Source organism: Myxocyprinus asiaticus, chromosome 28 (assembly GCF_019703515.2).
Source record: "Myxocyprinus asiaticus isolate MX2 ecotype Aquarium Trade chromosome 28, UBuf_Myxa_2, whole genome shotgun sequence".
Lineage (NCBI taxonomy): Eukaryota > Metazoa > Chordata > Actinopteri > Cypriniformes > Catostomidae > Myxocyprinus > Myxocyprinus asiaticus.
This window is the reverse complement of record NC_059371.1, coordinates 24,043,116-24,070,253: the sequence shown is the minus strand read 5'-3', so window position 1 is coordinate 24,070,253 and position 27,138 is coordinate 24,043,116. Positions and strand designations below refer to the sequence as shown.

At 38.5% G+C, this 27,138-nt stretch overlaps 2 protein-coding genes across 2 annotated transcripts in view; both read right to left on the bottom strand.

Moving 5' to 3' along the window:
* Window positions 1-1,584: 1,584 nt before the first annotated feature.
* On the bottom strand, window positions 1,585-10,568 carry LOC127419360 (proliferation-associated protein 2G4-like). The gene is made up of 13 exons (XM_051660716.1): window positions 10,313-10,568; window positions 9,587-9,715; window positions 8,820-8,925; window positions 8,646-8,715; window positions 8,173-8,265; window positions 7,863-7,926; window positions 6,928-7,006; window positions 6,763-6,841; window positions 4,385-4,518; window positions 3,202-3,296; window positions 2,800-2,927; window positions 2,604-2,657; window positions 1,585-2,452 (listed from the first exon to the last, which is right to left on the bottom strand). The coding sequence occupies exons 1-13, from the start codon at window positions 10,398-10,400 to the stop codon at window positions 2,387-2,389; spliced, it is 1,185 nt and encodes a 394-aa protein (XP_051516676.1). The 5' UTR covers window positions 10,401-10,568; the 3' UTR covers window positions 1,585-2,386.
* Window positions 10,569-12,333: 1,765 nt separating this feature from the next.
* The window catches only part of LOC127419456 (receptor tyrosine-protein kinase erbB-3-like), a 28,979-nt gene continuing 14,174 nt past the window's right edge, over window positions 12,334-27,138 (bottom strand). The window contains exons 10-28 of the mRNA XM_051660843.1: window positions 26,850-26,923; window positions 26,643-26,733; window positions 23,553-23,767; window positions 23,275-23,407; window positions 22,339-22,432; window positions 21,241-21,398; window positions 21,050-21,103; window positions 20,803-20,944; window positions 20,472-20,591; window positions 19,997-20,095; window positions 18,755-18,940; window positions 18,506-18,661; window positions 18,240-18,315; window positions 18,008-18,154; window positions 17,810-17,907; window positions 17,548-17,724; window positions 17,281-17,352; window positions 16,913-17,174; window positions 12,334-15,638 (exon numbers count right to left, since the gene is read on the bottom strand). Coding sequence (XP_051516803.1) covers window positions 14,746-15,638; window positions 16,913-17,174; window positions 17,281-17,352; window positions 17,548-17,724; window positions 17,810-17,907; window positions 18,008-18,154; window positions 18,240-18,315; window positions 18,506-18,661; window positions 18,755-18,940; window positions 19,997-20,095; window positions 20,472-20,591; window positions 20,803-20,944; window positions 21,050-21,103; window positions 21,241-21,398; window positions 22,339-22,432; window positions 23,275-23,407; window positions 23,553-23,767; window positions 26,643-26,733; window positions 26,850-26,923 — 3,247 coding nt within the window. The 3' untranslated portion in view covers window positions 12,334-14,745. The remainder of the gene's footprint in view (window positions 15,639-16,912; window positions 17,175-17,280; window positions 17,353-17,547; window positions 17,725-17,809; window positions 17,908-18,007; window positions 18,155-18,239; window positions 18,316-18,505; window positions 18,662-18,754; window positions 18,941-19,996; window positions 20,096-20,471; window positions 20,592-20,802; window positions 20,945-21,049; window positions 21,104-21,240; window positions 21,399-22,338; window positions 22,433-23,274; window positions 23,408-23,552; window positions 23,768-26,642; window positions 26,734-26,849; window positions 26,924-27,138) is intronic.

Genomic DNA, 27,138 nt, shown 5'->3' with positions numbered 1-27,138 from the left:
TGGAAGCACGAGTCCTGAATGGTCTGGGTAGAGAAGGAAAAGAGTCTCTGATCCGTAACCCACAGTAGATGGCAGTAGTGCTCTATTTTGGAATGCGAGCCGCCAATAAAAAAAGAAGAAGAAGAAAGCGAAGAGCGCCATTGGATGCCACCCGCTACTAAAAACCAAGAAGAAGAAGAAGAAGCGAAGAGCGCCAGATGTTGCAGACAGTCGGCTGTCATCGCCGTTGAGGAAAAGATCCTTATGGATTTAAAAACCTGAGATGATCTGCATGACCGTGTGATTGATTAATTAACAGGAAAGGAGGACTGATTTTCACTTCAAGTAAATTGGTAAGTACCTTTTGCATTGTAATAGCAACATCAGGAGTTTTCTAAGTGTAAATTAGGCTGCTTGAACATTCAGTGTCGTTTCAAAGTTCTGGCTTTCGTGCGTGGATGTGTTTTTAAAATGTCAATTGGTATTATTAGTTGACTGCCACCTAATGTATGATAGACATACGGTGTCTTATTCATTGTGAAACTTTGTTTTCTTAATGGCATAAATCACACTGAAGGCCTACACTTAAAATGCGCGGGCTGTCAGCCACTGACCAAATATATACGCTTATGCTCCTCCCTTTTAGGACGAGCTTCCCATCTTTTACACAACCGCCTGCATTAGGCCCTTGTAATTTACCATAAGACACAAGCACTTACATTATAAGTAAACTCCTTTCCCAACTGGGTTCGTGACTGAGTTAATCAATACTAAATGACTATAGTTCATATATTCGTCCTGAGTGCTCCCCTCCTGGCCCAACACGAGAGTCATTCACTGCGGCACACTCTTGTCGGTCGTCCTCCCATGAGACTGCGGCGTCATGCTTCTTTTCTGGGAGGTTATAGCTGCTGTTCACACTGCCAGCGACTCGCAGCGACAAAACGACCTCATCTCATTCATTTTTAAAGAGAGCTGGCGACTTCCGGCGACGGTGACCGGATGTGGGCGTGTCCAGCGACACGACAAAGTTGTGAAATGTTTAACTTTATGCAAATGAAGTGACTTTTGGGAGCGACAGCCAATACGAGAGAAGACGGTAGAGCTCACGTTATCCTTCTCTCTCTCTCTCTCAGCTCCTGCAGTGATGGAAAGATGGAGGAAAGGCTAATCTTTGCTGTTAGCAATTTACCAGTGTTATATGATATGTCTCTGCTCACAAAACCATATAAATGATCAGATATAGTGAATTCACTTACCATATTAACAACCGTACTAATATTTTAATAATAATATTAATTGTAAAGAAACACTGCTGTTTAGACTCTCCATACACACCACTAGTGACCTAACCGCCAGCCACTGTCAAAGTCGCTGGCAGTGTGAATGCAGCTTAAATCGTGTAGTGTGGCGCGATGGGATTCTGTTCCCCATAAGTGTTAATAAACGCAATGTCAAGTGTACTGAGTAGTAAGGGTCTCTGTTATGTACGTAACCATGGTTCCCTGAGATGAAGGGAGTCGTGGTAAGGTTATCTTTATGGTAATTCACCAATTTTCATGTTACGTGAGTGAAGTGATTAAAATGAAAAAACAAAAAACAGGCTTTGCTCCATAAATTGGCTAGTTAAATTTATTCAATGTACACTTATAAAATGGCAGGATAATTTGGTTAGTCAGTTTAGTCAATAAACAATAGTTTCAGGAGTAAGACCAATAAGATGAAGGGAAAATTAGGAAAAACTTTTGTAATTTGGGAAATACTACAAAATGAATGGTCAATGTCACTTGACACAAATCAGTGCTTACCTAATTGATTAATACTACTTCCATTGTAGTTATTCTGCTACATTTGAGTTGTTGCGAAGCAGTTACCACTCCAAAGACTCATTACAGGTCATCGATACAAATTATAATAATTTCCCAACAGACAACTCATTTCAAAAAAGCAACCTTTAACAAACTTCAAACAGGGATTTCTTTTGCATTGACATGAATGGCACTTTGTAGCAATAGTGCCTAAAAAGTGCTATCAATGCACTTACATTTTTCACGCTGGCTTGCACAATGAAAGGAAAACTCTTGAGAGGGTCAAAAGAATCCCCGCAGTCACCCTCTGTAAACACGGTTGGTCAGTATCTACCTGCTCATCCATAACCTCCCTTTCCTACGAGTGGCAGTTGCTCCAGAGAGCAGCATAACTCAGATACAACCAAACAAGAGTTTGGAAAATCAAGTTAACTGTACAAAGCATGTAGCAGTCTTGTATAACTAATGAGGAGGTATTCAAAAAGACAGAAGGCTTGGCCGGACAGCCTATCAGTGGGGCAGGTCATAATTAGCTTTAACGGTTCTGTTCTTTGGGCTGTGCAGAGGCTCTGTCAGTCAGCTTGGTTGGCAGTGGGAGTTTATGCAGCAGCTTCACTTTCAGCCTCCACTGGTTGTCCTGTAGCATTATCTGCATTTTTTGATGCCTATGGACAAGCAAAATTATATAAATACATTGGATTTATTGCTACATATTTTCCATAAGTGCCATTAAAATATTACTGAGCGCATACATTAAATGCGATTTGTAAGGCTTTCAACTTTTTTAATTAGTTTTTAAAAGTTGACAGAACGAACCTTTTTCTTCTTCTTCTTCTGTGCCTTGCGGCTGGCTGAGCTTTGCAACAAGGCCTGCAAAGAGCAACCAAGACCATAAATAAACCTCATTATTGCATTGGGCTGGAGAATCATGTTGTGTCACCCTTCACACCAACTCTCTGTATAAAATTAAACCAGAGGTAAACATTCCTTTTGGTTCACCTGCGTCTCTTACCTTGAGTTCTGGATCTTGTACTTCATGCTCAGACTTGTAAAGCTCTGGCTCAAAAGATCCACCGGTGATACGCAGAGGGCCATTTGCCATGAGCATCACCGTAAATTTAAACTGTGCTACATATTCTCCTTGAAAGAGAAGAGACTTGTACGTGAGGAAATGGCCCATGGTAGATATCAGTCACATTGTCAAATCTTCTAAAACCATGCTTATGGCACTAAACATCTAAAATAAGAACAGTCTTTGACCTGGATTCTCTTCTCTGAGCACTGGCATGACAGAAAAATATTTTTCATTCTCATTTAGTGATTCCTTCTGAGGGCTTGACCTCATCTTCATGCTTGGTTGAGAATTTTACTTATAAAATAAAGACATTTTATTCCTGTGGAACTTATCTCTCACCTTCCTTCTCATGCAGGACATTGAAGGGCTGAAGCAGCTCGTGCTTGGCACACTCAACTACGCCTAACCGAGCTTTACCCTCATCCTCAAACGCCCTGACAGACCAGGGGAGAGAGAGAGAGACAGTGAGCGAGGAAAAGACAAAAAAGAAATATGATGAGCAACAGAGAAATAGTACATTCTTATAGCTCAACTGGAAGAGCATGGTGACACAAAGGTCATTGGTTTGATTCCCAAGGGAACGTACCTATTGATGACACATATGCACTGACAGATCTGGGTTACACAAGCTTCGCGATTTGATTCCGATTCTATATCGACTCATATGGGTATATTTAAGTTATAATGTCCACTTCACTTGTATATGAAAGAAATTCTCTCCCAGCTAATGTTTTAATTATACTGGGGACCTTCTAACTAGGTACATTAAATATTTAAATTTTACTAATTACAATTTATTCGTTTTTCATCATTTGTCACAACAAATCCATGTACTCCATCAATAAAATATTACATTGCATATATTATAGTTTATTACATGTTTCTTGTTTACTTACATAAAAGTATTTACACTGATTTGTTGAACACGTGCTAAAAATGGCACTGTGTCTTTAAGAAAACCGGCATTTCTGTAAAGTGTCTGTAGATGAGCACGTTAATGAGAGGACTTGAATGGCTGCCATGCATGATTATAATGTTTCTTTTATTGTTTTTGATCAATAACTGACTTTAAAGAAAAGAAAGGGTATTAAAAAGACATTATGCATAGGCAAAAGGATTGCGTGGATCTCGTCTTTGGACACAAGTTACACGGAACGAGTCAAAAGTAAACATTTACTCTACACACAGTGAAAGTATCCCCCTGCTGAACATCACATAACAATGAAATTTTAAGATTTACCAGCCAGTGGCTAATAATATAATTTTTTAGATGCATAGCACAAAATCTGGTTGGAAATGCATGCAATTTCCTCTCATTTTATTAGGGTTGCACAGAGTAAAATATCTATCTTGGCATTTATGAATCGATATCAAGATCGTTCAAATGGAGATGCAGCTGAAAATCAGCATTTTAACCCAGTCCAATACACGGAATGCTCAATGTAAGTCATTTAACTGGCTTAATATTTTATATGTTTTAAGTCTAAATGGCTAAACATACTCCATACCTAAAATTATATACCTTAGAGTAAATGGCATGGCATCAAATCGTCGCTCCACCTCACTAAAGAACATCCTGGAGGTTTTCATCTTTAAGCCATACTGCTTACTGGGGTCTCGCTTGTAAACAGTGGTCCTCTGCCCAGAGTCTCTAGCCTGCGGAAAGAGTGAGGTGATTAGTGTTAAGAATTAGCAATTGAGGTGTTTAAGGAATGGTTCACCCAAAAATGCAACATTTTCTAAACCTGTACAACACAAAAGGCATTATTTATAGCAGAATGTCCAAGCTGCTCTTAACCATATAATGAAAGTGAATGGTGACTACAGCTCTCAATACATTTTTTTTTTTTTTAGGGAATAACAACCTAAATACAAGCCTGTTCCTCACAAAAAGCTATAATATGGCTTGAGTCATTAAATACTTCAATGATGCTTTGTGTGGTGTTTTTTGGTCACCATCTATTTTCACTGTACGACAGAGCAGCGCAAAGTGTTCTCAAAACTTCTCCATTTGTGTTCCATGGAAGAAAGTCATACGGCAGCAGACACCAATTAGGTTCCATAAAGACCGCAAGACATCGTGACAATGGTTGCCCCATCTCATCGTTTTGAGCAGTGTGATAAAACAACAGAGCTGTATACGCTCAGGGGCGTAGATAGCACTGATCTTTTGGTCCTAAATCCTCGACTATTTGTCTCTAACACAGAAAACACTTCATTTATGCCAGATTTGTGACAGGACAAGTTAACTTGATGCCAGAGTGTCTTCAGACTATAAAATTTTTTCCACCTTATAAATTTAGCTTCATTTATCAGCATGTCACAGGCCTTTCATTATAACAAAAACAAAAAGATTTTTGTACTAGTTTTGCAAAAATTAATCAGAGATGGCATCATCTCTGGCATGGAAAGATAACCAAAACTTTGAAATTACTAGTTAGTAGCCTGGAGTTTTCAATCGGATTAGAACAAATGTTCCCTTTATTTATAGTCAGTCCATTTATAATTCACTATAGCAAACAGTATGAAAGGGATAGTTCACCCAAAAATGAAAATTCTCTCATAATTTTCTCACCCTCATGCCATCCCAGATAAGTATGACTTTCTTCTGCAGAACACAAATATTTTTAAAAGAATATTTCAGCTCTGTTGGTCACAATGCAAGTGAATGGTGACCAGAACTCAGAAGGTCCAAACAGCACATAAAAGCAGCATAAAAGTAATCCATAAGACTCCAGTGATTAAATCCATATCTTCTGAAGCGATCTGATAGGTGTGGGTGAGAAACAGAACAATACTTAAGTCCTTTAACTGTAAATCTACACTTTCACTTCTACATTCTTGTGTTGAAGTGACTTTCACATTCAGCCACCTACTGGTTGGGGCTGGTCAAAGTGGCATCTGAAGATATGGATTTAACCACTTTTTACTTTTATGCCTTCTTATGTCATTTCTGAACCTTCAGAGTTCTGGTTACCACTTACTTGCATTGTATGGACCTGCAGAGCTGAGATATTCTTCTAAAAATCTTTGTTTGTGTTCTGCTAAAGAAAGTCATACACATCTGGGATGGCATGAGGGTGAGTAAATGATGAGAGAATTTTCATTTTTGGGTGAACTATCCCTTTAATAAGCTACACTGTTTGTTTGTGATGTAAATTGTTTGTTTGTTGTTTGTAGATTTTCACTTTAAGGAAAATATAAAAAATTTCTATTCAGACTTTTACATTTGATAAATTCTCCCTCAGGCGATACTCCTGAACCCCTATTATCTTTCCTCAGTCACAAAGCCTCATATGACCCACATATTGGTATCTGAATGTAAAAATAATAATTAAAACTATTTTTAATGCAGAAATATTCAAACACATACTGGACTGCTGTCGTTCAGCTTAAAAACAGCTTAAAAACGAACAGTTGATCTTACATTTTCATATTCATATCCAAGTGCACTCGACTGAATAACTCTGAAATGTTTTGAATCTTTTACTAGAAGATCCCTCAGACCTCATTACTTTGGCTGCCTTTGGGCCCTGATTGTTCCCATCCTTGCCTCTGGTGTATACTGAACAAAGCAGCAGTTTTGAAGGACTATTTTAACTATTTAAGATTTTTTTTAAATTATTATTATTTTAAAAAGTACTATTGCTGCCAACTTGGAAATGTGTAATATATTAAAAAATTGCCTTTCTTATATCATTTCATAGCCATCCTGACTAGTGACAGCATGAAAATTATTATTGTTTGGACCTTTGCTGGGAAGAAAACGTGGAGACCAGACCTCTTGGAACATTAGATGAATACCCGTCATACGGGTTTGAAATTAAATGTGGGTGAGTAAATGCTGCCGGAATTTTTCATTTTTGGGTGAACTATCAGGTGACATTGAGAAGTTTTCACCTTTCCCTCTCCAGTGCTTATGAGCACGTCCACAGCATACACCTCGTGCACTTCAAATTCTGCCTTCTCATGATCCTTCCTTAGAGAAGATAAGAACAAAGAGAGTTTCGAATGTCTCTGAAAATAATCAAGTGTTTCTCCAATCTAGTGTTTCATTGTCCTCACCTTTGTTGGTCAGTGGGGTTCTGAATGATGGTCTTCTCTCCATCAATGGCATGCTGCTTTAACTGATGAGACAGCATGCCTGCGCAGAGGGAGCGCTTTAATTATTATGGAATGAGGTTTAAACAGTGTGTTCAGCTATTGTGACGATTTCCCCAAAAGGGATCATCCCCTTTAAATTTGTGCCATTTCCATAGCACAAAAAAATATTAGTGTCAGCTCCAGGTAAAAGTTCAGCGCTACACATGGCTCAGTCTGTCGTTTGGTTTCACTGCAAGTATGATACATACTGCAGCAAAAATGGCAAGAAAATCAATTTCTGACTGGCGTGGTTTTCCAAATTGAGTTAAAACTGTTGTGCACCTGACGTGACATTTGGCTGAGATAAATTGTAATGAAACGGACAGATGGGAAAGAGTAAGTACGATCTTTTTGCATTCATTTTTGGGGCTTTGTGGAGCAATTTCTTGATATTTATTGTACGCCATGTTGATTTGTTCTGCATTTAGGGGTGGGGATTGAAACGGATTTCAGAATATAATTGAAAGGACACAAAAAGTGGAAAAATGTTATTCTGGACTGTGAATTACACTCAAAATGTGAATTACATTTTTTTGTGTGTGTTGATGATGTGAATCAGTTGAATGATGCTTTGACCTGAAACTATGTAAAAGGTATTTGTTGTGTGATATGTATTTATAAAACACATTGAATGAGAATTTGTTTTTTGATTGTGATTTGAAAATATACAAAGGAAAAAAACTGGATATTTAAGGGACCATATGAAAGTCATAAAATAAATGAGCATTTGACTTGGCATACAGTATTTTTCCTTTGTGCTGACTGAAAGAAATTGTCTGGCTACAGCCAGGCTGGCACCCCACTTCAACACTAAACCGCCACACTATGACCAGCAGCTAGATTTCAGGTCAGCTCACCCTCTATGGCTGTGCATTTGAATGATTGGGAGATGCTGTTCCAGGCCTCTGTGACCTGAATGTTCTGAGAAAAAAAAAGAGACAAATGACAGTTGATCTGTGATGACTTTCAAAATTATTTTTAAACAGTTTGTGATTATTACTTGAGTATTTAAGCACATCTTGATTGCTGTATTAGCATCCATAACAAGACTGTATCCATTTACTAAGAGAATTTATTTTGACTGTTTAAAACTGCTCAAAGCATTATTCACTGTTGTTCATGTGGATGTTATTAACAGTTAATAGGATAACAGTCATTCTAACTAACCTGGTTTCCCGGCTTAACCAGCCGAAGAGCAGCTTCTGCACACAAGTGGGCAGCTTTGATCACATCTGCTTTCCTTCCTGTCACAGGAGCTTCCTGGAATAAATGTTTATTACTACACAGCTCTCTGGAATACTTGATAAACTGTATAATTGACCACTGTCCCGTGCTACTGACCTCCTTCGTAACTGTGTTGGTTACACATCTCTAATGTTACTCTGAGGTCCCCCTTTTCTCTCGTGAAATAATCTCAAACTAATATTTCATGACTACTTATTTATTTGCCAAGTAGTCATGTAATAAGCAGGGTAATTTATAGTCAGCCACTCATTATTGTAAAATAAACCCCCTATTTGTCAGGGTCCTGATCACTCTGTCTGGGTTTATTTAGCAAAAATGACTGGCTAACTTTAAATGATCCCTTTCATGCAACTTTACACATCCCATTATGTCAACAAAAGAACACTGCACCATACCTTGGTTGCACCAACCACAAAGCTGTGAGCAACGCTGGAGATGAAGCCATCCACATGTACTCCAAGGTCACTATGCAAAAATACAAGGTAATAAGAAAATGTGCTGACAACCACCTGAAGAAAACAAAAAACAAATATACAACAGCACAGAAACGGAACACAAAAATGACTAACATTTTAACCAAGTCACCCTCTTTAAGTGTGTAGTCTGGGTCACTCTTCAGTGGAGAGAAGTGGCACACACAGTTGTTCACAGAAACACAAGTGGGAAAGGCAATCCCTGTCACACAAAAGCACCACACACACACACACACAAATAATAATAATAATAAATAAAAACAAAACCTCACAGACTTGAAGGAAAAGTTCACCCAAAAATGAAAATGCTCTCATCATTTACTCACCCTCATGCCATCCTAGATGTGTCTGACTTTCTTTCTTCTGCTGAAGACAAACAAAGATTTTTAGAAGAATATCTCAGCTCTGCAGGTCCATACAATGCAAGTAAATGGTGTACAAAACTTTGAAGCTTGAGGCTTGAATCGAAGATCGAGCTTGAAACCATGATCGCCAAGGAGGCTGCAGATTTCAAGACTTAAAGTAAAAAAGGAGTTACAATATGGTCTGTTCCCACCCAAAACTGATGGGATCACTTCAGAAGACATGGATTAAACCACTGGAATCTTATGGATTACTTTTATGCTTCCTTTATGTGCTTTTTGCAGCTTCAAAGTTTTGTTCACCATTCACTTGCATTGTATGGACCTACAGAGCTGAGATATTCTTCTAAAAATCTTCATTTGTGTTCTGCAGAAGAAAGAAAGTCAAACACATCTGGGATGGCATGAGGGTGAGTAAGTGATGAGACAATTCTCATTTCTGGGTGAACTATCACTTTAAGGTTTTAATAAAAATGATGTAGTTTTCAGATGCACCATTACCTTTCTTTATCTCCTTCTCCCTCTTGAACACCTTGCCTGTTTCAGCCGTGATGAATAAATCTCCTTTCTCACACAGACTGAGGACAGACACGCCAGGCTTGGCTGCTTCAATGACAGTCTTCAAAGTCTCTGTTAGGGAGAGAAAATGTAAAATACATTTCACATGTAACAAAAAGTTTCCAAAGCATCTTGAGCACTATCCTACATTATGAAAGTAATCAACACACGTCGTGACAAATGAAACTGCCCACCACCAGCCGCTGCCACTGTCAGTCTGCTTTCTCATCATCTACTATTAAATTAACAAACACAAAACTGTACTACCAAAAGCAAATGTATACATTTGTAACGACCGGTTTAGGAACAAATGAAATGGGTCCTAGTGACGATATGTCATCTTTGATAGATAAATGAGTAACTTGTTAACAGAACTTAAGCACGTTAAGCGCCTCAAGTTGCTGTCTTACAATTACAGTAAGCTAGCTAACCTGCTAGCCGAAACATTTATAAACAAACATTGCACCTTATATCAAAACATCGGTTTCCAATGCCTGTCAATGCGATTACAATTGAAGTAAACTTAAAAAAAAAGAGAGAGAAACGACCAGCAGATCTCATTACAGCTCCTCCTGACACTAGGCAGACACATGGCCGAGCACTGAGCTGCAGCTCTCCTCGGTCAAGTTCAACCCTTAATCACGCATAAAGGTACAAAATCATCCTTACGATTTGCAATGTCGGCCCCCATCTTGTACTTGGTGACCACCAAGTCATCAGCAATGGTCTGCTCTTGCTGGTCGTTGTCTCCTGACATGGTTGTCAGTGATAAGATTCAAGAGGGGCTCGTAACTTTTTTCCTTCGCTTCGCTTGTGGGATGATAATGATGATGATGGAGCAGTGAGCACGCTTCGATCCTCACCACCGGCGCCACCAGCAGCTGTGGGAACGTGCAAGATGGACGATTACTACATCGCATTTCAAAATAAAAGTCACACTAACAAAAATCACATAATAAAAATGTTGCCAAAAATGAAGACGTGTATTGCGCAGTGACCTCTGTGGTTGAAAAGAAAATATTTGTTGTACATGTTGAGTTATATTCACAAACAAATGATTATATTAGATAAGAGCAGCCGTTCAAGTGTTCCATTCATCATGTCGTGATAAGAAAATCGTTCTGTCAAGTAGCTCGCCTGTTTTTCTTAATGGCGCGAACTTGCAGTTAATTAGCCCAAGGTTTTTTTTTGTTTATTTAATTTTTATTATTATTTTACTTTTTTTTTTTTTTTTTTTTTACTTTTTGATGCAAAGGACCCACAAATATGACAATCCCCTTGCGAGGGACGGACCCCATTTTTCCTCTGTGAGAAAAATAGTAATGGTTATTTTAACCCTTAAAGGGGTTAGTTCACCCAAAAAGGGAAATTCTCTCATAATTTACTCACCCTCATGACATCCCAGATGTGTATGACTTTCTTTCTTCTGCAGAACACAAATTATGATTATTAGAAAAATATTTCAGCTCTGTAGGTCCATTCAATTTTGATGCTTCATAAAGCATATAAAGGCATCATAAACGTAATCCATATGATTTCAGTGTTTTAATCCATATTTTCAGAAGTGATATGCTAGAAACAGATCAATATTTAAGTACTTTTTTTTGCTAGAAATTCTTCTCCCTGCCCAGTAGGGGGTGGTATGCATGAAGAATGTGAATCACCAAATACACAAGAAGAATGTGAAAGTGATCTGTTTCTCACCCACACCTATCATGTCGCTTCTGAAGATATTGATTTAACCACTGGAGTCATATGGATTACTTTAATGTTGACATATGTAATTTTTGGAGCTTCAAAATTTTGGCACCTATTCACTTGCATTGTATGGGCCAAAAGAGCTGAGAAATTCTTCTAAATATCTTCATGTGTGTTCTGCAGAAGAAAGAAAGTCATACACATCTGCGATTGCACAAGGGTGAGTAAATGATGAGAGAATTTTCATTTTTGGGTGAACTATCCCTTAAAATGCATGAGTGTTTAACCAACCATTATTACATACCTCGGGTCTTTAGCGATCCGGCACGTATATCACACATGTATCACAAATGGATCTAATCTAGTCCAATTTTTAAAACATTTTAAAGACAACTGGAAAATAAAAGAATAGAAGATATTCTGGTATATTTTGATGTTTTATTTTTCATATGTCCACGAGATGATGCAACAAATATAGAACAGGACTCATAACTTCCACACTGAAATTTTATGAGACCCAACTGGTTGTTAAACCCATATTGAGCTACACATGTGATGTGGTGGGAGCAAAAAATGGATGAAGAACAGGGGGTGGTGGAATGAGTTCCCAACCACTAAAGACCCAAGGTATGCATTAAAGGGTTAAAGAAAGCAAGTTGTTTGCAAAATGAAATAATTGCCTTTTTATTATTTTTATTACTAAAGCCAAAATAAATGACTAAAATATAATCTAGAAAATATTTACTTTGGATTAAGATGACAACATGTCTTATTCTACCCTCGACTAATGTTAGATGTTAAACCTGAAAAGAAACATTTTCAATTCAGTTAAAAAGTTTTTTTTTTTTTTTTAGTTCTTTTCACAATAAATATTGTTCCAAAGCAGCTTTACAGAGAATATTATTTTACAACCCCAAGCAAGTAAGCTAAAGGTGACTGTGTCAAGGAAAAACTCCCCAAAAAGATAAAACACAAGTAGAAACAATTCAAGAAAGTGTACTTTCCAAGGAAGGAGAGATAAACAAAAATTCTGTATTTGTACAAAACTATATGCAGATTTGTTTTTATTTCAGTTGGTGTGAATAACATTTAATATCATGATTTTCGACCAGCCTTCAAAAAGCAGAATTCAATATTAATAATTTGTCAAATTTGGTCATTATTAACCTTTTTACTCTTTTTAAAAATAATAATAATTATAAACCCCCTTGCAGCCCCTTGGGGGTCCCAGACTGTTTGAAAACCCCAGAATTATTCTAGTAGTCTAGTAGACAAGAATGTACGTGCTCTGAAAAGTTTTGGAACTGCTGGTTGATGTCAGCATGGTTAGGTCTGTGTGAGGGGGTGGGCATTGCTCCCCTACATTTCTTTGTACCTGTCCCTGAAACTATTGAAGAGACAACCACTTTAGTAAACCTTCTGTAATACTAGGAAAGATTATTTTATTTACTGATAAAATTAAAATACAAGAGCATTTTCCATACAATGGTTTCTCTTTGAGTAAAAAAAATCATTATCTTATAAAATCATAGGAGTTGGACTTCATAGACAAACAAGAGGAGGTAGGCCAATCTTTGCCAATACAAGTAATTTTATACTATAATGAATGAGCCTATAGCATTTTACTTCACTGGCAATGGACCAACACATGTTAGCATAGATATACAGTATGTCCTGAGACACTGGTGAATTCTCAGGGCCAGCAAAGCCTTCTCTGCTGGCCTAACATGCCAAATAAATAAATATTTTTCATCTTTTCATTCTCAATCACCTTTTTGCCTGTATTTTTAATCACTTTCCACTCTTAATTAATTTACAAACAAATAGAGAAAAATTTAAATTGTATCAAGTCAGAATTTATTCCTTGATGCTTACAAGCAAAGTGCGACAACTGTTTCACAAATCACATGCCCGAAGCAGCATTTGAGTCTGAGCTCCACCCGGTCAGGCCTTCAGAATTTCTACAGAATCCCTCAACAGTGCAAATGAATGAGCAACTAAAGTCAGACTGTCAGATTCATCAGCCAATCAGATTTATTTATTTGTTCTTGGTGGGTGTGATCTTTAGGATATGTCCCGGTCGAGGCCTTCTAGCTGGCCTTGAGTGAGGCAATCACGCTTTAAGTGATGTACATAAATTGAAAGTGAAGAGCACGAGATCTTGCTGATGAGTCGACTGTCATTACTGCCACTATCACCATTGAGAAAGAGATCCTTACGGATTTAAAAACACGAGATGTTCTGCATGACTGTGTGATTGCTTAATTTATTAAACAGGAAAGGAGGACTGATTTTCACTTTAAGTAAATTGGTAAGTGCTTTTTGCATTGTTATAGCAACATCAGGAGTTTTCCAAGTGTAAATTAGGCTGCTTGAGAATTCAGTGTTGGATCAAGTTATGAAAAGTAGCGCTGCGTTACATTCAACTCAGAATGTCGGATTGTACAACTTCCTACTAGGAAAAGTGCAACGGAATGCATCTTGAAGTCAGAATTACAACTTGTTGGCTCGTGCAGAAATTCTCAACTCCGATTTCGCTGAGATGCAGGGGCATGATGTCACACAAACATGTCGACACTCAGGGAGATATACAAAGTGATAAACATTCACTTTATTAAGTAATATCAATAAATGAGTTCGTTTCCACATTACATGATATTAAAGCTTGTTTAACAAACGCCTGCAGAAACAGGTGTATAAAACATTAAAATCTCTTTTGATAATCATACACCTGTAGCACAAATGCTAGCGCTGCAGCATTGTTTATCAGTTGGGTTGCTAGGAGACATCTCTAATGAGAGTCAAACCCCTGCTAAGCTAACGGGAGCGTTGCAGTTCTGAATATCGGGGAATGGAATGCATTTATGGTCGGAGATATCAAGTTGAAATATCCCACATCCAACTTGAATGGAATGCAGCATAACCGTGTACCCTGACAAAACAAAATTTATTGCAAGCAACATTTAAATCGCAAGTATTATTAGATAGATTTTCCCAGGTATTATAGACCTCCTTGGTAGATTCATAAGAAAAATTATGATTTTTGAATGTCTGTTTGGGAGACGTTCATTTCACAAAAAAGTCATGCTGCAGTTAAAATTAGGCTTGCTTGAGCATTAAGTGTCATTTCAAGTTCTGGCTTTCGTGCGTGGATGTGTTTTTAAAATGTAAATTAGTATTACTAGTTAGCTGCGACATAATATATGATGTCCAAAGGCATAGGGTGTCTTATTCATTGTGAAACTGTGTTTTCTTAATGGCATGAATCACACTGAAGGCCTAGACTTAAAATGCACGGCCCGTGGCTGTCCTAAGATAATTGCTGGGTATCCCAGTCCTGTCTGTTTCCATTGTTCATTCATCACCTTGTTTGTGTTAGTCAACTGACATTTGTACTTCAGTAATTATGTGCATACAGCATCCTGCTTGTGGAATAGTCTACTGTGCCAGTAGTCTGGGTTATCAAATGAAGTGGTTTGCTCCTCCACTCCAGTGCACACTTTCATGTAGGATCTAAGACCAGTCCTTTGACACTCTTCACCCACAACTGGCATTCCCTTTACCGGAATGTTCTGATACTCTGCCTGATCTCCATCAGAGTTAGTTCTCCCTGATGCCTCCATGTCCACATACTCATTATTCCTTAAAAAGCCATCAGAATCTTCATTTCCCTGATGTCTCGTACCCAGTGTTGCTCTCAACCTAGGCAGCTCACTGACATTTTGGTAAACTGCTTCTCTGATGCCACACTCCAGCTCCTCTGGATTCCTTACCCTCTCACCTGAGTTCGCTGCACTCTCCCCTACAGTGTTTTGCTGGCGTTCTGGCACAGGCTCTGTATGTATGTCCATGTATTCATACTCCACTACTGCCTCTTGTGGCTGCCTCTCCTCTGTGGGCCCTCCTTCTTCAGCAATGCACTCAGATGGATGCCTTTCAGACTGGTTTCCTTCATTAGATGCTGCTGTTGGAATCGGACTTTCCTCACAAGATGCAGACTTCTGGCTGTCCCCATCAGGGATAGTGGCGCCCTTACTGGACTGCTCGGGTTGAGTTGTGTCAGAGTCTCGCCTCTGTGGTAAAATGCTGCCACTGCAAGAATAAGTTGAGGTAGTGGAAGATGATTTGCTCAGTACAGCTGAACTTTCAATGGTTTCTGTGGGTGAAGGAGAAAACTGAAGAGACTGTTTACTCATTAGCTCATACTCTTGTGTGGTGTCTGTTTTTGGTATTAAAGGTGTGAGAGCACTCCTGGAGCCTCTTGATTTCCTGCCATGAAGAAGAGTGCTTCTGGAACCTAAGGGAGATGGCAGAGAAAAGATATGGCATACAGTTTAAACTTCATGAAAGCACTGCAAAATCTGCTCCTTAAGCGGCCGTTCACACCGAACGCTTTTCTGCATTCACCCGCACTGTTTATCAAAATATAAAAATATGCTAGATGGATGTCTCAAACTGTTGTGCCACATCTTGCTGTTTTTTCAGCGTCTCATGCAGGAGTGCCACATTTTTAGATGCTGTGTCAAGTTAAAAATACTTCAAATAAAACTAACTGTTAAAAATGCATCTAGACACATCTGCATTCTGTTTCATTCATTGCGCTGCATCTGGCTTCATTTAGAGCTGGGGCGGTTCTAGGATCAGTGGATATTCGGGTCGTAGACATCTGTGGATATGTATGAGGCAATCCTTTGATTAAATATCGGAATATAAAACACTCTATAATAGCAATAACAACAATAGCATCACAATATAAGTTTAAATGTTACATATGTGGGGTGTCATTTTTATAATAAATCTTTAAATATTACTGAAACTACAACTTAAAGGTCCCACTAACCTTCGTCTCAGTCTCAGATACGCTAAAATATCAGGAGTTGTGTGCTTTAAATACTATGTGCTTTAAAATGTGATTAAAACACTATTTTGTCCCTTTCGGCTGTCCGTAGTTCAATGCACAGTGTACAATTAACAATTTTATACTAGTCTTTTACTGATTCATCTGGTTTTTAAGTTGGTTTAGAAGTTAGCAGGACGTAAGCAGACTTAGAGAGGTGCTTATGAGAAAAAATAGTGGCTAGATTTGCCAAAGTTAGCAAGGTTCATGGCATCAGGTCTTATTAAAAGTGTTTTGCAAAAAACACAAATGTCCTGGCTAGTGACTAGTGAAAGGTTATATATCTAAACACTTGGAACAATTCAACACCAATAGCTCAACAAGAAGGGCATTGTAACTGTTCTCACAAAGCCGCAATTGCGAGTCTTTTTGCATACACGCACATACACATGAGTGCTGGAAAGCAGCTGTGGGTACTGAATTGAGTCTGTATTTGGTGTTATTAATGCTCTAGATAGACTCATATCATTAATTTAAATATACAGTATATTACTTAATATTAAAATATATTTATGTTTTAGTATCAACTTAATACTGAAGCACTGGTACTTTTGACATCACTACAAGATGATCTAACATTCAGGGCTTTACTGAAAACATTCTAGTGTTGCCCATGTTTAACAAGAATGTGCTCGGTCTGAACAGCCCCTAAAGCTAGTGCAATAGTGTTTTACCTCTGTCTCGGTTGCAGGTGTCTGTTGGCAGCACATATCCATTATGATCCTCGTCTATGCCCTCCACACCTGCTGTGAATTGGTCTGAGGCCAAAGACACATTGGTGGACATGTAAGCACTGTCCATACGGCTGCGACCCCTGTGAAGGCTACCTGTTTGAGGAGTGAGTTCAACCATTTTCATGTCCACGATGGTCCCTCTGCCCTCCGAGCACTCTGACTCGGTCCTCACTGAGCCAGTCTTCCTCCTCTGGGCTCTGACCTGTGTGGGAACAATGTAAACACATTTTTAATGTGATCAAATGCATATTCACACAGTTAAAAGCCAATATGAGCTTGAAGTTAGATAATAGGTAATGGATACGGACCTGTCTAAGGTCGTCCCCTCGGCCGGGGGTCATGGGCAGATAGCCTACTGGAGTTATGTGGTCTTGGGTGCCCTGAAGATAAAGAGAAGAGAATGGCCATGCATATTCAGGCTATATTACCATTTCTCCATTTCTCTGAGTAAATGGCTATGTTTCAAGCTGAGCACTCAGCACACATTACTTAATTAATAGAAGTGTTATTTAGATCAGAATAATAAACATAACCATGACATAAATGTTCTTTTCAATCTATTGCAAATGTCATACCTTGTAAGAGGCCATACGGAGGCGAGAATGACTTCTAGCTGGTGACAGGTGGAGGGGAGGTGTGGCAAAGTCCTCCTCCAAAACCTCGTCATCATCATCTTCCATGCCTGCCTCTAAATGAGGCACTTTAACGTACCGTTGGTGGCTTTCATTGGCGCCACTACTATTCTGAGAAGGCTACATTACAACATAGAAATCAATCATAAAACTGCTTTCTTATGCCTAAAATTGAGCATTTGCTAAGAAAGTCTTGATTTCTTACCATCACTACAAGATACCGAGGTGGATCCCTTGCCATACGTGTAAATTCACTAGCCAGTTCTTTAAATGTAGGCCTTACATTCTCATCAATCATCCAGCCTGGGTATAGAGGGAATTAAAATTAAGCAAACTTTCAGTTAAAAGTTTGTGCTTTATATTTTTTCTAATTTTACCTAAACATGTCTAGCATTCGCCTTACACTTGACCATGACCATGTAGACATCTATTGTGCATATCTGTGGTTGAGCCAATCGCTCTCCTTTCTCCAGTAAACTCGGCACATCATGTGGATGCATGGCTGTATATGGCTCAGCTCCATGTGACATCATTTCCCATACTGTCACCCCTGGAATAAAAACGAAAAAAGTTCACTCTGATCAACCTGAAACAACAATAACTCAGGATTGAGATTCAACAGTACTGGTACTCACCATAGCTCCACACGTCACTCTGATGTGTATATCTCCTGAAGAGGATACTCTCTAATGCCATCCATTTTATTGGCATCTGAAAAAAAGAGACCATCTGAAATCCATCTGAACATCTGCAACAGATTTTTTATTACACTTATTTGTAAAATAAATGTCATGTTGACCATCCTCTACTAGGCAGAGTCATGTGTCATCAATATTCTCTTACTTGAAGAGAAATTGTTAGATTCCTTTAGAATCTATTTTATGTGAAATCAGTAAACTACCTTGTGTTCACTGTACACATATTTCTTATCATCTGGATAGAGCAGGTCTGCAACCCCAAAGTCTGAGATCTGCACAATGTAGTCACTCTTCAGGAGCACGTTTCGTGCCGCAAGATTCCTATGAACCATGCAGTGCTCCTCAAGATAATACATGCCCTAAAAATATACACAGATACCATTATGTTTGTAAAGACGATTTATTTGCAGAATACTTAAGAAAATACTACTTCTAATTTCCTGTTATCTCACCTTAGCGATCTGCACACACCAGTTGAGCAGACGCTGGGGGTCCAGGTTGTCTTTGTGTTGGCGAAGGTGCTGCAGCAAGCATCCGTTAGGGCTGATCTGGGTAACCAGCTGGAGGCTTGTCCCTGGACAGATCCCAAGGAGACGCACTATATAAGGGTGGTCCAGGCTTCCCATTGCAAGCATGTGCTGTGGACATGTGAAAAAAAAGTATGAAATGGATACTTTTGTTAGAAGAGAACACTGTAAAGATGAACTATTGATTAACTGTTAAATAAATCTAAAGGAACAAGCAAAATCAATGAAAGCACAAGTGTACAAATTATTGAATGTTAAAGGGATAGTTTACCCAAAAATGTAAATGCTCTCATCATTTACTCACCCTCATGCCATCCCAGATGTGTATGACTTTCTATCTTCTTCTGAACACAAATAAAGATTTTTAGAAGAATATCTCAGCTCTGTAGGTCCAAACAATGCAAGTGAATGGTGGTCAGGCCTTTGAAGCTCCAAGGAGATAAAGATAAGCATAAAGGTAATCCATAAGACTCCAGTCATTTAATCATTGTCTTCTGAAGCGATCCAGTTGGTTTTGGGTGAGAACAGACCAAAATTCAACTCCTTTTTCACTGTACACCTTGCCACTGCAGTCTCTAAGAATGATCATGATTCCAAGCTCAACTACTCTTCCTAGTGCTCCATGCATGCACAGAGCGCTAGATGGCACTATAGGAAGTGTAATCGAGCTTGAAATCATGATCACCAAGGAGACTGCTGTCAAGATGTACAGTGAAAAAGGAGTCACATTATGGTCTGTTCTCACCCAAAACTAACTGGAACAATTCAGAAAACATGGATTTAACCACTGGAGACTTATGAATTATGTTTATGCTGACTTGATCTGCTTTTGGATTTTAAAAATTCTGCCAGTATTCACTTGTATTGAATGGACCTAAAGAGCTAAAATATTCTTCTAAAAATCTTTGTTTGTGTTCTGCAGAAGAAAGAAAGTCATTAACATTTGGGATGGCATGAGGGTGAGTAAATTATGAGAGAATTTTCATTTTTGGGTAAACTAACCCTTTAATTATAACAGATAAAAACAGGAATTTAATGCAGGGGCATTTTTTGTCCCCACATTTGAAATATCTGGAGAATTTATGTCACTTTCAGTGACATTTTTGCCCCAAGCCCTGGTTAATTTCTGACCCTGAAGTGTTCTTTTAGTGCAAGCTAGTATCTCACATCAGTAATCTCTGTGAAGGTCTGCCGACCACTGTGGTCTTGGATTGTCTTTATAGCCACAGGGATTTTTAAAGAGTCTCCTTCAGGAATCCAAAAACCCTATGGAAAGAAATCACATTTTTAATCAATGATCAGAGCACAGGTAAGTGTTCCCCAAGAGCACACCTAAACAAACAGTTTTCACTGAAATGAAAATTCTTTCAACATTTACTTACCTTCATGTTATTCCAATCCAAACCCTTGCTACCATGGAACACAAAACGTTAGACAAAGTCACCTTTTGCTTTCATTGCTTCTTTTCCCAAACAATGAATGTGAACAGTGACTGAGGCTGTCTTACTACCTAACATCTCCTTTTGTGTTCCACGGAAGAAAGAGAGCCATAAGGGTTTGGAACAACATTTGGGTGCATAAACAATGACAGAATTAAAATTTTGGGGTGAACTATGCCTTTAAATTTGTGGTTTGTTCCAACCTTATTCACAGTGCCAAAGACTCCGTAGCCCAGAAGCTTGCCCTTTCGCAGATCTTGTGCTTTTAGAATGCGAGCGTGAACTTTTGTCCCTTTCTCTCCTGGATCCAGCGGCTCCATGCTCTGTGTGAAAACAGGAGGAAAAGTACTTCAAATAATGCTGATAACCAGGAAGTAAAAACTTAAACTCCATGCTTTAGATTTTCAAATACAATACGGATTTGCATTATATTGAGACTATTTAGCCTCTGCTCTACTTTCTGCATCTATTCTAAAGATCAGTTAAGTTTTTCCAAAATACTTGGAATCGTATTATTTAGATATAGGGGCTTACCTCACCACTCTCCAGGTACCTCCTTAGTGCTCTTTTGTGGCGGATTGCCAGGCCTCTGTGATACAGCACACCAAGCACAAACACAGCTAGGAGCACAATGATACCAGCAAATACAGCAACTGCTATGCCTGCAATATGAGAGCTGAGAGGAAGGTTCTTGGTAAGGGACAACACATTTGATAAAGGTGTATCTTAAAATGGAAATGCTTGCAGTTGCTCATTGCAACCAAAAGAGGGAGTTACTAACCTGTTCACAAGTCTGTCTGTATCTACACAGTCATTGAGTGCTGGGCCTGTGCATCTGGCCAGAAGACAAAAAGCACTCTCAAATCAGTGCATTGACATCCCAGTACACAACAAAGACTTTCCAGTTTTTTAACGCATTATGACCCCAATGACCCCTCATTGGTGATCACGTCAGAGTTCGCTTTGGCTTACCCTCTCGAGCAGTTGTGGTGACAGGGCTCACAGTGACCTACTGCATTAGGGTATTTAAATATTGTCTGACCCTTTTCTCCATTAACTCCATTAGGACAGGTGGAAACACAGTGGGGACCATCCATCAAGTTTAAACAAGCCACACACTGATCAGCACCCTGATGCAGAAAGAAAGAATGAATAAATGTCTATTTTTGCTTCAGTAATGAAAATAGGTCCACACAATGCCAAAGCGGGATCAACCGTTGTGTGTTGCTGGGGAATGAACAAACTGAAAGCTTGTCTGAAATGTCATAATCATAGACAAGCAGAGTGATCCAAGTGGAGTGAATCATCACAAGAATGTTATACTAAATATCAGCACTATTGTCCAGTTAAATTAGAGAACCAGAGTTAACTGTTGTGTAATAAGTTATATATAAATGAAACAAACATTCCAGTTCCATCTGTTACTAAGCACCTGTACTAAAACAAACAGTTAATATGAATTCCCTTTATTAAGTCAATGTTAATAGTGAGTTTTTTGCGCTATGAATAGATCTGAAGCATAGAACCTGCAAAGCCTGTCTGGCAGGTTATTGTAACCAACCACAGACATTACACACAGAGCGTGTGGGTTTGATTTTTTACTGTAACAATATTCTTGTTCACGTCATTATTATAAAATGCTCTAGTGCTATCATCCACAGTAAGGAAGAAGTGAGGGGTAGACAGACAGACTCTGGTAAAAACACTTGGACACTACAAAGTTTAAGACAAACAAGCCACATTAGACTGAAGATCTGAGCAGGAAAATATTCCTTGAGAGACGTGTGTGAGAAAACTAAGCTATGCTCACTAGTTCAAAGACGACACACAGACTACATTATTTCGTTGACTACAAAGATGATTTGAGCACAGGGACTTGAACGTGATCTTTCAATATAGGATAATTACAACATAGCTACTTCCTTAAATAGCAACATTCTTAAAATGGTTTTAGCGGTTTATAGATTAAATCTGTGAAGAAGAATATTCCATTCAGTTATGTTGAGACCAGGAGAAACTAACAGTAAAAAAAAAGAAAAAAAAAAAGGCTAAGTAAGAGGTGTTGCATACTTCTCCTTGGCATGTTTGTCTCCCATTTTGAGGTCGACACTCAGGGTGACAAGCAAGGCACTCTCCGTTTGGTGCTGAAAATTCCCGTAGCTCGCTGTGAACACATACACACACAAACTTCTTCAGCCACTGACGCAACTTACAACAAATATACACACAAACACACTAAAGCACTGTTGGAGAAGCTAGCCTGCCAAGCTATCAGCTACCCATAATTACAAACAAACTCCTCTTTTGATGAAGTAGTTAGTTACACTACAAGCCAGTAACAATAAGTAACTTCTTTTACTACAGTAACTACATTTGAAACAATTTAAGTCATATATAACTTATTAAATATTTAAATATTCATTCAATATTTAACATTCAGATTATTCATAGTTTAATCAGAGCCCCCCCCCCCCATAATCAAAACAAGCAAGTACAACCCCCACCCCCTAATATTTATACCATGATAAATGGAAACATGTAAATGCTTCATGCTGCAACCCCCCCCCAACCCAAATGTCGAAGAAAAATCTATGCTCTTGATCATTATACTTATACAGAAAAATGTGCACTGCATACGACAACAGCAAAAAAAAAAAAAAAAAAATGTATAAACCCTAATTCATATACAGTAACTGTGTCGAAAATATAGTAATGGACAGCAGCATTTAACTAAATGTTTCGCTATATAAAAAGAAGACCTAAAATGCCACGCAATGAATAAGTGCACATCACAATGTGATATTAAAAACAACAATTTAGCATTTGTCATGCTACACCACTACTTGTTAGAGAAAAGTAGCAAGTAACTGGAAAAATCGATACTATTTTGAAAATAGCTGAACTACTATGGTACCAAAAAAAAAAAAAAAAGTTAAATTTGTAGTGTCAACTACATTTAGTAAGCTACACCACAACACTGCACTAAAGCACCGCACCCAGTCTGACCTGGAGAAGAGGTTGCAGTGGGACACACAGGTGCCGTGTCGACTATGATTCCTGCATGATAAACACTGTTCTGGACCAGGCCCCCAGCATCCTGCATCTGAACACAATGGGTCACATATATGGCCCTCTGCCTCTGTTTACACACACACACAGAAACAAAAGTAAAAGTTTGTTTGTGTACAACCTAATGACGGATGACAAAATAGCAACATGCACATGTGAAACAAATAGTACACAATCTCCAGTTAGGGGGAACAGAATGTCCAAACTTAACACACCACACTGGCTCTGGGGTTTGTTATCTTTGATGTCGTTGTTGTTTCGTCTGCGCTGCCGGCGGCTACCGGTGAAGATGTGGCTCCATTCGATGGTGTGGTGATAACACAGGTTTATGTTGTTACTGATGTATACACTGCCATCACTGATCTCACGCAAGGAACTCAGTCCCAGTGATGTAAGCAAGGGAATCTTCATCACCAACAAAGAGAAGGGCCTAATTGAGAGAGAGAGAGAGAGAGAAATAATGAAATGAATGAGAAAGTGGGTGGCACTGCTTTAAGGGATAGTTCTCCCAAAATGAAAATTCTATCATTATACTTTTTCCATGAAACGTAAAAGGAGATGTTAGGCAGAATGTTAGTTGTAGTCGCTATTCGCTTTCATTGCATCTTTTTTTCCATACAATGAAAGTGAATGGTGAATTAGTCTAACACTCTGACTAACATCACATTTTGTATTCATTGGAATAAATAAATAAATTCAGATACAGATTTGTAACAACATGGTGGTGAGTAAATGACATAAGTTTTATTTTTGGGTAACCTATCACTCTAAAAGGAAGAATGAATTAATAAAAGAAATTAAAGTGACAGAGCCATAGTGATTTTCCATGAGGACTTGTCTATCACCACCCCACACACTACCAGCACTTGATTCTCAAAAGAGCACCAGACAATAAATGAAAGCAGATGAACCATTCATGACCCTCATCAAACATCAGTTTAAATATGCTCATACATACCCTTATATCCTTTACAGCAGTGGTTCCCAAACTTTTTCAGTCAAGCCCCCCTTTACTAATCGAAACATCAAAACTAATGACTAATAACTAATTTTGAAATAGTTAAAAATGTGCTGCACATTAAAAACGCTTCTCCAGGGTTTTTCCTGGGTCAAAAATGGTCTTCGGTGGTGGCTGACGTACACGATCATCACATGCGTGATGCAGTTTTTAGTTGTTATTTTTAATTGCAATTAATATTTAAGATATGTTGTTGCATTTCATGTTTGTAATGAATATGATTTATTTGATCATCTGAGAATCTAGAAACCTCTGAAGATTTTGTACTTCAAGGTGCTGTGGGAAGTCAAATTATAGTTATAATATTCATGAGTAAACCACTTTACTGATTTGGGAACTGTGCTTCTACAGAGGCAGTGGCGGATTTAGTCATGGGCAACATGAGCAGTTGCCCATGGCGGCATTTTGTGTGTGTGTGTGTGTGGGGGGGGGGGGGCACGAGGCACCCACACAGACCCCATGGGTCAACAACTTTGGGGGCGTGTTGAAGCGGGTTTCGCCCAGGGCGCCATACAAGCTAGAACTGCTACTGTACAGAGGAAATGTTTGTTTCCTACTCCAAAACAGATATTGTTTTCCTTTTACCAGACTCTTAATGATTTGGGAATCATTTTGATTATAGGAATATCTGACACCAAACCAGGCCAGTTTGTATACTAATCTCAAACATCATCAGAACAGGAAATGTATTAAAATAGTACACATGAGTTTAATAATTTATAAAGGTCCAGACTTTATGCTACATTGTACATGCCCTTTTGTTTACCATAGTTCTTTCAATGTTTAACAGTTGTATTTGCAATGCGATAATCACAAGAAAGACCATGGATGGCTCTTCATTACAGTGGTTAGTTAGGTCTTTCTTAAAAAATAAACTTTTTATTTGTTAAAAAATAATTGCCTAAACACATTTAACACCACTTTTTTAATACATCTTCCACTGTTGTAATGAGAAATTCTGTTACAGTTTACTGTGATAAATGTTAGTAAGGGTGTGTTGATGTGAAAAGTCTTGTAATTGATGCTGGTGAAGAGCAGGTGTTTTCCCTTTCCCTTGTCAGAGCTGTTCAGAATGTCAGTGCTTTAGCCGTTTGAAATGGTTGAATTGCTCCATAGCACTTTGAAATAGAAAATTCTCATGAAGAATTCAAATGGGTCACATAAGTTTTGTTGTCTGCGCCACGATATTGAGAGAAGCCCAGTTAAATGAGACAGCCATGTTATCCGCTCTGCACTATCCTGTCACTGGAGCTCACACACAGAGGGAAGCCTGGTTGCACCTGCACCTGCATGGTCCAGAGATACAGTAGGATAGAGCAGAGCGTGTGATTCTCGATGGATCGCACAACACTCACGAGAAACCAGTCTTTAAGCACCCCTCGCTCATCATGAGAAGCATATTTAGTGCTTATAAAACGGCAAAAGCAAGATGAATTTGAATATCATATAATTTGCTTTTCAGTGCAGGAAATACCCTGTTCTCACAAAAGCAGAGGATTTAACAGTGGATTTAATACTTTAAAATGTACAAGAAAACAAACTGGCATGGCAGCCATCTCTCTTCACTGACAGTCTCTGTCCTCTACAGACTCAACAGTCCAGAAATATATCAATCAATTGCACAACTGACACAAAATTGGATTGAAAGCATGATTCAAAAGTTTACGCTTAATTATAATAATGATTATTATTACTATTATTATTATTATTATTATTACATAGCTAGTTTTTTTTTATGGAATTCTCCACCAATCCCACCATCTCCCTACACCTCCCCTGCAGTGCCCTCCTGCCTCCCAAGAGGGGCTTGCCTCACACTTTGGGAACCACTGCTTTACAGAAACATTTCACTCATCAGGAATTTTGTCATTTCTTGGCACCCACAGCAGAAAAAAAAAAAAAAAAGACAAAGTCTGTACATGTGATTGAAAGATTGTTGGCAATGTAAGATCCCAGTTTTCAGACGGTTAGTCATGCACTGTTTTGCAGGTTATAGGGAGTACATACCTCTTGGTGCTGAGGGACATACATAAGCACATGTAGGGTTACATGTAGGGTAGGTTTAACATACAATACACAGGGAAAACAACAACAAAAAATGGTGAGACACATGCACAGATTGTTAATCACTACAGAAATAAAAAGCAATTAAAACACTTAACAGAGAAATATATTAACTGGGATTAAATAAAACAATTGGGATGCGACTGGCAGTGGCATCTGATATACAAAATAGTGATAGATGTGTGTTATACACACACACATGCTCTCACACACTTAGACTTACTTGTGCAGAGATCTTCCCTGAATGGTTGTGAGACTGGAGAAAACAGATAGGTCGCTGAGCTCATCGGGCCAAGACTGAATATTCAAAATTCCTATAAAATCACACACACACACACTGTTGATTCACGACATGGCACTTGAAGTAAGAAAATGTAGCAACAAAAATGCAATCAGAGAATAATCAATGCAAGCTAATAAAGCAGCATACCAGTAATTTCTCTGACAGTGGTAAACACCTTGAGTTTTTCAGGCTCCAAAGGTGGTATGTTATGATAGACGTCTCTGCAGAATGGAGTAGTGCAAGAATTAGCATAAACAATCACAGTAATGGACTCTTTAACTGTAAAGACCAGTCTGCTCTCTGTTTATTTCTCAATAAATAACATGTGAAATGCTGTGAAAGACAGTAAAAGAACCTGAGCTGTAGTCTTATGAGAAAAGTGATCCTGTGAATCGTGTGTAGGTCAAACTAAAGCCTTCGGTGAAATTAAAGGGCA